The sequence below is a fragment of the Denticeps clupeoides genome, chromosome 1, assembly GCF_900700375.1.
Source record: "Denticeps clupeoides chromosome 1, fDenClu1.1, whole genome shotgun sequence".
Taxonomy (NCBI): Eukaryota; Metazoa; Chordata; class Actinopteri; order Clupeiformes; family Denticipitidae; genus Denticeps; species Denticeps clupeoides.
Genome location: NC_041707.1, coordinates 37,126,114 through 37,139,443, shown reverse-complemented (window position 1 = coordinate 37,139,443; position 13,330 = coordinate 37,126,114). Strand labels below are relative to the sequence as shown.

Sequence of the window (13,330 nt, the reverse complement as noted above, 5' to 3'; positions counted from 1 at the left end):
ATCTAGAATTCTCGTAAGAAACAATTCCTGGAAGTATGCGGTAAGTTTTATTGGCAAAATATCGCTTTCACACAGCAGAAAAAAACTTATTCATGTTAAGTGTAATTTCCATTAAATGCAGGAGATGATCCTGTTGATGAACATACTGAGGGTGCACTGAGTGAAGACGAAGAGGTTGGTGAGTTGCCCAATTTAATTGAGAGAAATGTAGCCCACTTATTGCTAAAACTGGAAAGCATATTCAATGTACCTCACAGGTGTATTGATGAGATAGTGGAACAGATGTCCTGCTATTTTTGATGCAGCACAGGTAATTTTATGTATTCATTTACAGGATAACCTATGAAGTTATTTAAGATTCTTTGTTTTAGATTTACTAATTGTGCTGTTTAACTGTGCATCATTTTATACAGCTAAATTATGAATTTAAAAGGATCACCACTGTTAACCTGGAAAGGACATTCATGGAAAAACTGGACCTGTACTCCCCAAAGATAATGGCATTGGTCTCTTCAGGAACATTGTTCAAGAGGTATGAATAAACAAATTAAATGTAGATATTTTTTTTAATTAACAGGCCATTGTGGTGGTTAGATTAGATTAGCTAATCATGATTAATTCATTATCTCATGAGCATTGTTTGTCTTGACAGACAGAAATAAAATTTCAGTTGTATGTGTATGTTTTAGTTTGTTCTCTGATTCTTCTCTCAAACAAAGAAAATTCATGAGTGTAAAATTCATAAGTACTAAGCACATTGTGTGACTTAGGAGTGTTGAATAAATACTTAATGTCATAGCTAGGTTTAGGAGTGTTATTTGAGGGTACTATTGGCTACATTATTGGTATCGGAGGAGTGTAAGTCTGAGTAAATACTTAGGCATCACAGGTAAGATGAGAATATATTAAGGTAGGTATTAAGCACAGTATTGGTAACTGAGGAGTGTAATTCCAATTAAATAAATAACCATTACAACTAGTTTAAGCAAAGTAAATTGAGGTAAGTATTGAGTGCATTATTGGTAACTTAAATACTTGGCCCATCACGAGTGAGTTGGGGAGAATACATTGAGGTAAGTACTGTGATTATAGATAACTAAGTTAGGTAATACCTTAGTGTGTTCTAGGTATCTTGGAAATATTACTTGGGATGTCAGCTTTGCTACAAGGTAACTGAAATTCCACAGTGCAAATAAGGAAGTGACAAACATGAACTACAGACGACAGGAGCTTTTAAGGATTTATTCATGCACAAGGCCAAGAGCTATTACAGTACTTGGCCACACACATTGTAAATTCTAGTTCAAAGCTTTGGGCAGAGACAGGGTCAAAGATTAAAACAAAGTAAACTGACAAGTAGAAAAATTAATTACTTAATGGAATATAATTAAATCTTTTAACCTGGTTCAGTAGTATGTCTACTTTTGTAATAAGCATACTGATATTTGCATATCTGAAAGCACAATTTCTGATGAATTTGTCTTCTCTCTTACAAATGTACTGTAACCCTTTAAAGAGATTTGTTTTCCCTGTTCCATTTTTAGTAGAAAGGAGGAGAGAGGTTGTTATCCATTCCCTGTTGGTGTATCTGAAAGAAAAAGAAATGATTGTGTTGCTGTAATTTCTATATAAAACATACAGTACTGATATGTTGACTTATTACTCACTTGCCAGGATGATGAAGTGCAGTTTACTGGAGAAATGATGAAGATCACAGTCATCAGAAGCGCAGTCATGACTCACCCAGCCAGTGCAAAGATTGTTATAGAAGGAACAGATGTCTTGAAAGACCTAGATGTACCAAGAGCCTGTGCCTTGCTAATGGGGTTGATATATGCACTCAACCTCAGCTATCCCAAAGAACTGAAGAACACTTTAGAGGTATTCCAAAAGATATTTCTGGAATTAGATGGACTGAAAGCCAGCCCAAGGGTAATGTCACTAAAATGTAAACTGCCATTCTTTCAGTCCTCTAATAACATTGTACAGGTGTGCCTATTAAGGTTGCCAGCTTTTGTATTATATGGTATTTGTAATATTTACTCTGTCCTCACCAAAAGGACTAAAAGTGTAGTGTAATTTAAATATTTCTGTTCAGCAATAAATAGACATATACAGACACACACATCTTTGAAATAAACCATAAGACATTGAAATTGAAGACTTATCTAAATTTTTAGCAAAGTTCATAGGATTATAATTTAGCAAAGTTATAAGGATTGATGGTTGGAACAAAACCTTTTTTTGTTTTTTAAGGCTTTCTAATAAAAGTTGTAATCAGTTGGAACAACTGAAATGACTGATTCATTGTGATTATTTAAGTTACTAATACTAAATAAAATTATCGTAACAATTTGCATGCATATTTATAAGTAGGATATAAGTAAAAGTAACTTAAATTGATCAATTTGACAACTTAATATTGTCAGAACATTTTAATTAATATTGAGTTGGTTCAACTTAATTATGTTTGTAGAGATCAAATCATGTTGGTTAAACTTAAACTGTTACATTACTCTTATTTAAAATTACATGTTGGATTTATTCAATTATGCCAGAGTTGGCATAACTTAAAAAGTTCAATGCAAATTGTTACGATAATTTTTTTAAGTAAACCCAACAAATTATTTTTTAGAGTGTAGAATGAGCCGGCAGTTGGTGTTTGTGATGATTTGTCCAATAAGAGAACAAGTCCTACAGTTGTAGAGGTGGAGAAGTCCAAAGTGTAGTAAAGAGCATCTGTCCATGTTTGGAGGTGCTGGACAGTGCAGAGTAGGTTTTAGTCCAGCGTCATGGTGTACATTACGTGTCCATTATCATGCTTCTGGTCCATTTGAAGATCCCTGAAGCTGTAGTTGTTACGGTGGTGGTGGATGTGGTGACCCTCTGGTTCGTTTCACAGTCCTTGTTTAGCAGTTGTCAGGAACCAGGATTTATCTGGTGGTCCCTTCACTGTACAAACGTGCGTATTGAATCCATTTAAGTTACGTTCATTTTTGAGTACGTGCACAAGAACCAACGCAAAGAACGCAGAATACGGACCGCAGCTGTATGTACATACGTATATTTCTGGCTGTAGTGGTAGGGGTGGTAGTAGCTTAGTGGGTAAGACACTTTCCAATGAACCAGAAGACCACAATTCTTCACAAGTCATAAGTCATTGGTTCAAATCCCACTTACTACCATTGTGTCCCCGAGCAAGACGCTTGGGGACAATAAGTGTCTTCAGGGGGGACTGTCCCTGGAACTACTAAAGTCACATTGGATAAGGGTGCCTGATAAATGGCGTAATTTAAAAGCATATTCTGTAATGCAGTGAGTCTCCAGAGTCACGCATGCTTGTGAAGTGATTGTGAAGAGTGTAGCTTTTTTCATTTGACCAAATTCACCAGCCAGTGGTGGCGATTTACCCAAGGTTTTTATTTTTGTAATAAATGGAAGAGCACAGAGAGTCCATCTAGCTTGGTGGGTGGAGGACGGTTTGATTTGTGGTTTGGCGTTAATTAATATGACGTTGATACATTAATGCCGAGTGTCTACCGCCCTCTAGCGGTCGAAGGCGGAATGACTCGATGGCGCAGACGGGGAATCGATGTAAAAAAAAATATTAATCAATGCAAAATTAAAAATGCCCCCCAACGACCTATAGCTACGACTATGACATGATATTGTCAATACAAAGAGTTTTATTCTCTGAGGTTACCTCATGTCACCTGTTACGCTCTTAAAATTAAAAAAAAAAAAACAAGTAAATAAAAACCGGACGGTCCGTAAGTGACATTATTCTAGAAATACGACACTACGCGCATGTGACGGACTGGAAAAGCGGCAGCAGTCGTCCCCCCGGGTCTCCGGCTGTGCGTCATGTTCAGGGGGAGGAGAGATGATTTCAGAAAAGAGGGAAGGAGGCGAGAGAGGAAAAAAAAACAACAGTTCCTGGGGCGGAAAATGCGCCGAACGTAGCGAACGTCCGCAGCGCAGCGCAGCGCAGCGCAGCGCAGCGCAGCGCAGCGCAGCGCAGCGCAGCGCAGCGCAGCGCAGCGCAGCGCAGCGCAGCGCAGCGCAGCGCAGCGCAGCGCAGCGCAGCGCAGCGCAGCGCAGCGCAGCGCAGCGCAGCGCAGGACGAGGGGATATTCTCCACGACGCGAGTTTCGACCTCCAATAAAAAAAAACTCGGAGCGAGAGGAAGAGGGTGGAACAAAAAAAAAAAAAAAAAAAAGATTCCCGGACGCCGTTTCACCGCAGGTCGGGGCGCGTTTAATTCTTACTTTTCTTTACTCGCAGCGGGTCTCGCTGTAAACGGAGCAGAATAATAAATACAAATCTGCAGCAGAATAGAAATGAATGATTAAAGAGGCGCGTGGGGACGAGACGTCTGGCCGCGTTGGTGACAGTGACCTTTTGGATATATATGTATATATGTATATATATATGTATGTATGTGTGTATGTGTGTGTGTGTGTGTTTATTTTTATTTCTAAGTCAGAATTTATCAGGACTGGGGTCGCACGATTACGCCGGCAAAGGGCGTGGAACGGCTGTGTGAATTGACGATTAAAATGAAATAAAAACCCAGGGCTCTGTAGAAAAGCCCCGGACTAAAAGAAAAAAAAAAAGTTTTCCCGGACAACACCCTTAACAAGCTTTTTTTTTTTTATGAGATTGTTTTTTAATTTTTCATGTCCATGACTGCGGTGTGACCTTTAACCCTCCTTGTCCACGCACCATAATCTAAAAATGAAGATGTTCTTAGTAAGAAACTGAAAGTTTAAACGTACAAGTGCAGTCGATACTTTTTTTTTTTTTATAAATTTTTTTGTTTGTTTTGTCCACACAGGAGCTGAACACGACATCATCGGATCTTGAGCTGTCCGTCACTGCGACATGTCAGCACCGGGTAAATCCGGGGTGGATTTTGGTGTAGAATTTAATTCTCTATATCGTTACATGGAGGCGTTGGTGTTTGATTACATTTACATTTACGGCATTTTTCAGACGCCCTTATCCAGAACGACTTACAATCAGTAGTTACAGGGACAGTCCCCCCCTGGAGACACTCAGGGTTAAGTGTCTTGCTCGGGGACACAATGATAGTAAGTGGGATTTGAACCTGGGTCTTCTGATTTATAGGCGGGTGTGTTACCCACTAGGCTACTACCACCCCACATTAAAGGCCAAAAGCCCCGCCCTGTAATCTTATACTTTATTTTAGTCTCTTAAGACCGTCGGAGTTTGTGTTCCACGTCTGACTGGATTCCTGCAGTATTACCTGCAGTCTTTTTGTTAAATTGTTGAATATTTTTCCCAGTGGCCAGTGTTAATGCTTGTTAGTTGGTGGCCGGCCTAACCGCAGATTCTACGCCGCGCCCTGCAAACACACACGCAGGTGTGTCCATGATCTTGGGATGGAAAAAAAATCATTCGTTCGTTCATTCATTCATTCTGTCGAGTGCAGGGGAAGGAATGCAAGCTGCATGTAGGACATGTAAGGTAAATAAACCCACTTCAGGGGTGCTCTGACTGGCTGGATTATGCTGCGGCCGCCCCATCGGATTGGTTCGTCATGTTTGGAGGCATTGTTTGTGGAATCCGGGAACTTTTGCCAGCGCATTCCTGTCAATTTTGGGTCACTGAGAGGTGCTTTGTGCTTCAGTGTAGCAGGAAATCGAGTGAATAGTAGATCTCTTGGAAATCACCTTATACTTTAATGTGCTGTAATGTGTCGCTGCATCCGACTTGTGATCTGCGCACCAATGCGCTTATCTGTGGAGTCAGTAGGATGTGCGGTTCGGTTTGGGAATTCACGTGAGACATGGCAGCCGGACATGTCCCAACACGGTCCCTTCACGATGAAGAAGGCACGTGGTCAGGAAGGCCGCGGTTAGATGATAGTTACTTCTGGTTTGAGGATGTGCAAGGGGTTTCTACAAAAGTGTGAAATGGTTCATATTTTAGGCTTCTTGCACACTTGACTCCTTTCGTCCAATGGGGATTGGGGGAGGGGGGGGGGGGTTCCACAAAACAGAAACAAATTCCAGGATACGTTATTGTCCAATAAGAATTTCAGTGAGGAGCCTTTCTTATAAATGATCTAATTCCTAATGACAGGCGGTCTAAAGTTTAAAATTAATCTCTGTAATCTGTATTTAAATTTGCTGTTCAGTTCAGTTTGTGTGTGTAAATTAATTTGTGTGTCAAATTGTTAATTGATTTGTTAATCATCTATCAATACAGCGTGAAATAATATATTTTTTCTTGGCAGGATATTCATCACCCAATCAGGGTCCCTACCCCATGCCCCAGCCAGGTGGGTACTCAATGCCACCCTATCCAATGCCACAGGGAGGCTATGGGGATCCCAGCCAACAAGCTCCACCAGCGGGGTTCTACATGGGTTACCAGCAACCCCCAAACCAGCCAGTCACCTACCAGCCTGGACCAGTCCCGCCTGGTCAACCCATGGCCATGCATGCATATGATGGCGCCAACATGGGATCACCTGCTGGCCAGTACCAACCCTCACCTCCAGTAGCCCCCATGACCCCTCCATCCATCCCTGTCGGTGTGCCACCAGGCTTGGAGTACCTCACACAGGTAGGTTGAATCTGATTGGCCTTTGTAGAAGATGCCTCTGACTTGAATACCATACTTGGTCTCATGTGACCTTCTCACACTTCTAACAAAGTTTTTTTTTTTTTTTTTTAAGATCGATCAGGTATTGATTCATCAAAAAGTGGAGCTACTAGAAGGTGAGGGAGTTTGTTAATATGCTTTCACCTGTTTGGTATAGATCATTGTCAAAATTGTTGCTGGTTTCTTATGTTTTTCTGCTCCTCAAAACCAATTTCCTGTCCTGCAGCGATCATCGGCTTCGAGACGAACAACCAGTACGAGGTGAAAAACAGCATGGGCCAGAAGATCTACCACGCCAAGGAGAAGAACGACTGCTGCACGCGCAACTGCTGCGGCTCTCTGCGCAGCTTCGACATGAAGATAACGGACAACAGCGATCGCGAGGTCATCCGCCTGGTGCGCCCTTACCGCTGCGTCTCCTGCTGGTGCCCCTGCTGCCTGCAAGAGGTAGGAGAAGAAGCTCCCGCAGATATTTCTGCTGCCAGATGCTTAGCATTTTGGAAATGCCGTCAACAAATGTAAAGTGAAGTGATTGTCACGTGATACACAGCAGCACAACACACGGTGCACATAGTGAAATTTGTCCTCTGCATTTATCCCATCACCCTTGGTGAGCAGTGGGCAGCCATGACAGGCGCCCGGGGAGCAGTGTGTGGGGACGGTGCTTTGCTCAGTGGCACCTTGGTGGATCAGGATTCGAACGGGGCCGCTTCCTTAACCGCTAGGCCACCACTGCCCCAAATGTTCTAAAAAGGTCAGTTAAAATTAGGGGCTGCAACGATGCTCCGGAAGCAGGTTGGGTTTGCAGAATGAAACCGAAGACACCGGAGAAAAGACTATGAACCACAGGTCACGTGGTGCTGTGTGCATTGCTTCTGTATTGCATGGCCTCAGCAGCCCAGACATCCTGACTTCGCTCCTTGAGAAGTTAAATAAGATCCACACATTTCTCTCGCTTTGCTTCCTTTTCGTCGTGTTCACACTTTCCTTCAAGTGCACGATATACATGGTCTTGTGTCCACGCTGATGATTTCTTGCTGTAGTTTCCGGGATATTTTATTACATTTGCATGCACCAGGGCGCCGCTATCAATATGCGCGAGATTACCGGAACTTCCCGGATACTTCAGATGTCTGGCAGCTGCGTGTCTCCATTTAAAAGTAATGTAAATGAAAAAATATGCACAAAAATATGCAAATCTTATCGCGATTGAGAAAAATGCCCTTAGCTGATCACGGAGATCGAGCTGAGCTTTTATCTCATTCATCGATCAAGGTTGTATAACCACCCAGCCCTTATTTTCAGGCATCGTCAGGCAGAAGCATTTTGAAAATGTCCTCATCCTGAATCGAACCCTTTGTGATGGAAGCTGGTTGATTAATGTGCTACACACTTTAGCTTGTTGGACTGAGTAAAAGGGCTATGTCGGGCGGGGCACTTTAGACACATTAAGTGCATTAATTTGCCCAGCCTGGCTGCTTTGTTTTCCAAACTACATAACTAAATATAGGAGACTGACCATTCAGCGAATGGCAACCCTTCTGGAAATAAAAATAGGCATACAGTACAGGCCAAAAGTTTGAACACATCTTCTCATTCAATGTGTTTTCTTTATTTTCATGACCATTTACGTTGGTAGATTCTCACTTAAGGCATCAAAACTATGAATCAACACATGTGGAGTTCTGTACTTAACAAAAAGTAGAGACCTGGCCTCCACAGTCACCGGACCTGAACCCAATCCAGATGGTTTGGGTTGAGCTGGGCCAACAAGTGCTAAACACCTCTGGGAACTCCTTCAAGACTGTTGGAGAAGCATTTCAGGTGACGACCTCTTGAAGCTCATCGAGAGAATGCCAAGAGTGTGCAAAGCAGTAATCAGAGCAAAGAAACTAGAATATAAAACATGTTATTTCACCTTTTTTTGTTAAGTACATAACTCCACATGTGTTCATTCATAGTTTTTATGCCTTCAGTGAGAATCTACCAACGTAAATGGTCATAAAAATTAAGAAAACACATTGAATAAGAAGGTGTGTCCAAACCTTTATCCTTTACTGTACGTATATATAAATATATATATATATTCAACTGATTACCCTAACCTGGTCAACTTGGTCAAATTAGTCGGGTAACATTGCATCCCAGTTTTTTGTTCCCCCATTAGTGGAATCAGTTTACTCCATAAACCACAAACATCTTTATGTAGTCCATGTCTGAGTTGTCTTGGTTGCTGATCTGCTGGTTCTCTGGAAAGGATATCGCTTACAGTCATATAGCTCTCTGCTCACGTACGGCCAGGAATTTAAATTAAATTAAACTGGATTAAATTAGATTCTGCTTTCAGACATGTGAAGCACATTCTCTGCCTTTAGTTGTCGTTGCTAGCAAACAGTGTTTAGCATTGCGCTAATCAAACTTAATCGTCCTTATGTAAAAATGAAACTGACTTATTTATTGTATTAGTGAAAATTTGTCCTTCGTACGAATATACCTGCCTAGATTATGTTTTATCTCTGACCAAATCGATAAAGCCTAATGGAGTAAATAAGCTAATAAGATCAGATAATGGCAACACTGACATCTACGATTCATCCAAAGGATGATCAAAGAATTTTACTGAGTAATAAAATCTGTAGTTTTTTACGGAAAGTGCTTTTGAATCTGCTGCGTGAGGGGAATTTAGTTTCGTATTCCTGGGGCTCCACTGCAATCTGAAGCTCTTTATCTTCGGCCACGTAACACTGGTAATGGCGACCCACATCCAAACATGGGGGGCACCAGCAGCACAGCTCACACTTGACCCTTCCCGTGGGAGCCGAAAGGTTCTATTTCTGGTGGCGATAATTGAGATGTATTCTATGTTGTCCTTGACTCTGGTATGTGTGTGTGTGTGTGTGTGGTGTGTGTGTGTGTGTTTTTTCACAGCTGGAGGTCCAGGCCCCCCCTGGCAACACTATAGGCTACGTTGTCCAGGACTGGCATCCATGCAATCCAAAGTTTTCCATCAAGGGGGAGAACCGGGAGACCTTGCTGAAGCTGGAGGGGCCGTGTTTTGCCTGCAACTGCTGTGGTGACGTGAACTTCGAGGTGAGGAAAGTTCCCCCGCCGTCAGTCCAACGCTGCTATGCTTATTGCATTTAGGATCCTGCGCAGGCGACAGGGATTGATCATTTTAACCACGGGTGGGAATGTTTTTGGAACTTCTGATATCAGCAAGATATCTGCCGGATGTTGCAATATTTGCGTGTGTTTCTGCCGAGTCTGCAATTCACAAATCTCAACCATTACATTACATTCTTTAGAACTGTTCAGCATTAAGCAGTCCTAGACTATAAAAAGCTTTTTTGAATGGAGACCATTCTCTTTTAGTCTAAAACCATTCTTAAATGTCCCCTGACGTGAATTTTATTTTATTTTATTTTTTTGCTTTCATACCGGTCTTAGTAGTCCCCTAATAATGTATCTGAATTCTCTTTTCCAAATTCCTCCGTGGCGCAGAATTACAGCCACTTTTAGCCAGTCAGACAATGAGATTTCCCCAGAACGTGCCGTTTCGGTGTCTGCAGCTTTAAATGCTAATGAGGAGGAAAGAGGCTGGACGAAGAAGAGAGCAGCCTATAGAAGTTGACCGTCTGAGCTGCTGCTCTCTGAGTGGCGGGGAAGAATGGCCAAAGCATTCTTTATACATATTGCCATTTATACACATAGCCACTGCAGGACCATAGACAGGCGAGGCAAACTCATATTCATGTTAAATATTCATGATATGGAACCTTTAAATAGTTTTGGTCCTAAAGTCTTTACACTTGTTAATAATGCTTGTCCTAATAATGTACAGGTACAGAAAGTATTCAGACTCCACAGAAACCACCGAATTGTTGCCATTATTAACAAAGAAAAACTGATATATCACATGGTCCTAAGTATTCAGACCCTTTGCTCAGTATTTAGTAGTACCGCCTTTTGACCTAATACACCCTTTTGGGGAAAGATGCAACACATTTTGTATTATATAGACAGGGGTGTGGCTTTCCAAGTCCAACCAGTATAAGCAAACAGAGCTGCACTCAAATGAAGGTGTAGAATCATCTCAAGGATGATCAGAAGAAATGGACAGCGCCTGAGTTAAATAAATGAGCGTCATAAAACCCTGCGTGCCATGCTGATTTGGACAGCAGTTTTATCCTTATGTCAGTACGTTGAGCACCCACGTTCTTTCCAGTGTAATGCAAATACATGCAAAAATGTGCCCAGGTCCCCCGTTGCCATGCGTCTGCTACACTGTGTGTCCGAAGTTTAAAGATGAACACAAATCCCTCAGCTAAACATTTTGCATTTCAAACCAGTATGAAATGTGTGTGTGTATGTTCGGTTTTTTTTCCTCCATATGCCTTACTCAACTGGTTATTGTGCCATTGCCACCTGGATCTGGAATGGTTGTAAATGTTGTGAATTCACTTCCAGATTAAAATTGTGTAATTCTTAAACCAAAAACATACTAGGTATAAAAAAAAAACTAATATAATACTCTGTGTGTGTGTGTGTGTGTGTTGTTTTTTAGCTGAGGGGGAAAGATGGCGGTCAGCCAATTGGCAGGATCAGTAAACAGTGGAGCGGCCTGCTGAAGGAGGTTTTCACCGACACCGACAATTTCGGCATTCAGTTTCCTCTGGACCTGGATGTGAAGATGAAGGCTGTGCTCCTGGGAGCCTGTTTCCTCATTGTACGTAAAAAGAGAAGCCTGGTTATGATTATGATTTCATATTTTTGGCTTTTCAGCTCGTCGTCAACATCTCACTTGTCTTCTCTCAACCAGAAGTCCTGAAATAGTTCCTATGTTGAGAACTTGTTGCTGTTTTGATTCCACAAAGCTTCTTATGGAGATGAGAATAGTGTGATGAGGGGCAACTGAAGAATCTGTTGGAAAAGTCCTATTCTAGATTCTTTAAAATGGACTCCATAAACCTCTATGAATCAAATTTTAAGGTAAATGATTGGAACTTAATATGTTTTTTTCCCCCCCAACCTACAGGATTTCATGTTCTTTGAGAAGGTTGGAGACTCCAATCAACGCAACACCGTTTTCTCATAAGGAGGGAGGGAAATAAAGGAAAAATCTTTCTCCTCACCACCCTGCACTGGGACTCCCTCCTCCAGATCTCTCTCTGTTCCGTCCACTTTCCCCACCGACGCACTTGGCGCTCCTTCCCTCGTCCCATTGTTATGTTAATTGAATGTGAAAGAGGTCAGAGGTCACATACAAGAACTGGTTTTCCCACAGCTGAACCTGCCGAACCTGTGGCCTTATGCAATGCCACTATTCAGCTCACGGACTGTTTGTTTTCAACTCTGCACTCATGACATGCCATCTTCATATCAGATTTTCTTATTTGAACATGTCACCAGTCATTTTTATACTATACGTTTTGCCTCTCATCGGCTGTGTCATGACGTGACAGAAACTCTGTTTCTGTAAAAGTCACACTATGTACTCGCTGAGGATTATGTGACATTTTATTATATAATATGAATTACATTTCGTAATGAAAATAACTACACTTGATTGACGGAGAGGTAGTTGGTGGAGTTTTTTTGCCGCTGATTTTGTGCTTTGTGCCACATACACTCTTCCACCATTCCTCTGAATTTCTGCCAGGAGGAAGTAGCTCCTGCATGTTGTTCAGCGAAAGTTGGAAGATGTGACGAGGGGGAGGCACTGGGGTGATTCTAGGTCCTATTGTCACATTTTCCAGGGTGTTGAAATTCCTAACAAAGGCCTGCTGGTGCACAGGAAAAATAGGGACGTCTCAGTGCTGGGTGGGTTTGCAGGAGAAGAAACGTCCCGTCTCTCCAAGGACCGATTAGAAGTTCTTTGTGGTCACTGCCTGCTGTTCAGGACAATAAGTAAAACCATAAAAAGAGGTCACAGGACCTTTATTACTCTGCCACTTGTGTGCTTTAATGGTGCAACTTGATGACCTTTAGTCATTTCTCAATTTGTTTAAAAAAATCAAAACTATTCTGCCAAAGTACTGAAGACCAAATAGTTTCTCTTTTTCCACATCACTGTGAAAAAAGAGGGTCCAGCCAAACATGAACTGTACAGCTAAACAGCATGTGTTGTATAAGCAGCTGAAGTGCCTTTGTGCAAAAAAAAAAGTATTTAATTAATAACTTACATCTATTATGCCTAAAACTCTGTAGTGAATATTATGTAAAAGCTGTAGTTTAGATGTGAAATGTGTTATGCATGGAAGACCGTTTTATACACACACACACACACACACAGCACTTGTAAAACACCAAAAACCTCAGGCCCCCCCCCCCCCCCCCCCCCCTCTCTTTCTACCCACTGTGTACTTGCGTTATTTGTACAAAAAACTAACCCTTTTTTTTATATTATAGAAATCCAGATGTTTTGTATTTATAGTAAAATGTATTCATAGTCAAAAACCGGATCTTATTATGTGATTGTATTAAGAGACAAAATCTGTGTATTCTGTGTAAAAAAAAATTAATAAAAAAAAAAAATGACTCCTAGTTGCAGCATATGTTAATCATTTGGAATGTCCGGATCCGTCCTTTCGAGGGTTTGATCTGATTAGTTTCTCCATTCCTCTGCCTCCCCTTCGTGGTTAAAAAGGGAAACTAGTGGGTGGAGCAGTGGAAGAGGGGGGAGGGGTTTAGAAAGAGG

The 13,330-nt window shown here is 41.6% G+C and overlaps 1 protein-coding gene across 3 annotated transcripts; it reads left to right on the top strand.

Annotated features, from left to right (window-relative positions):
• The first annotated feature begins 4,146 nt into the window (after positions 1-4,146).
• On the top strand, positions 4,147-13,176 carry LOC114797088 (phospholipid scramblase 2-like). 3 transcript variants are annotated; one of them, XM_028991724.1, is made up of 8 exons: positions 4,147-4,245; positions 4,838-4,897; positions 6,263-6,594; positions 6,707-6,749; positions 6,860-7,080; positions 9,562-9,723; positions 11,198-11,359; positions 11,669-13,176. In XM_028991724.1, exons 2-8 carry the CDS (start codon positions 4,885-4,887, stop codon positions 11,726-11,728), a joined length of 993 nt encoding a protein of 330 aa, XP_028847557.1. In that variant the 5' UTR covers positions 4,147-4,245; positions 4,838-4,884; the 3' UTR covers positions 11,729-13,176. The 3 variants fall into 3 exon arrangements, with proteins under 3 accessions (XP_028847557.1, XP_028847567.1, XP_028847576.1); XM_028991734.1 differs by lacking the exon at positions 4,147-4,245 and adding an exon at positions 4,318-4,413; XM_028991743.1 differs by lacking the exon at positions 4,147-4,245 and adding an exon at positions 4,394-4,417.
• Positions 13,177-13,330: the final 154 nt, after the last annotated feature.

What these genes read in the sequence shown, in the direction of transcription:
- LOC114797088 (XM_028991724.1), top strand. An exon ending in AAAAGTGGAGCTACTAGAAG is followed by an intron (nt 6,750 to 6,859) that starts GTGAGGGAGTTT and finishes CCTGTCCTGCAG; the next exon opens with CGATCATCGGCTTCGAGACG. An exon ending in TGGGAGCCTGTTTCCTCATT is followed by an intron (nt 11,360 to 11,668) that starts GTACGTAAAAAG and finishes CCCAACCTACAG; the next exon opens with GATTTCATGTTCTTTGAGAA.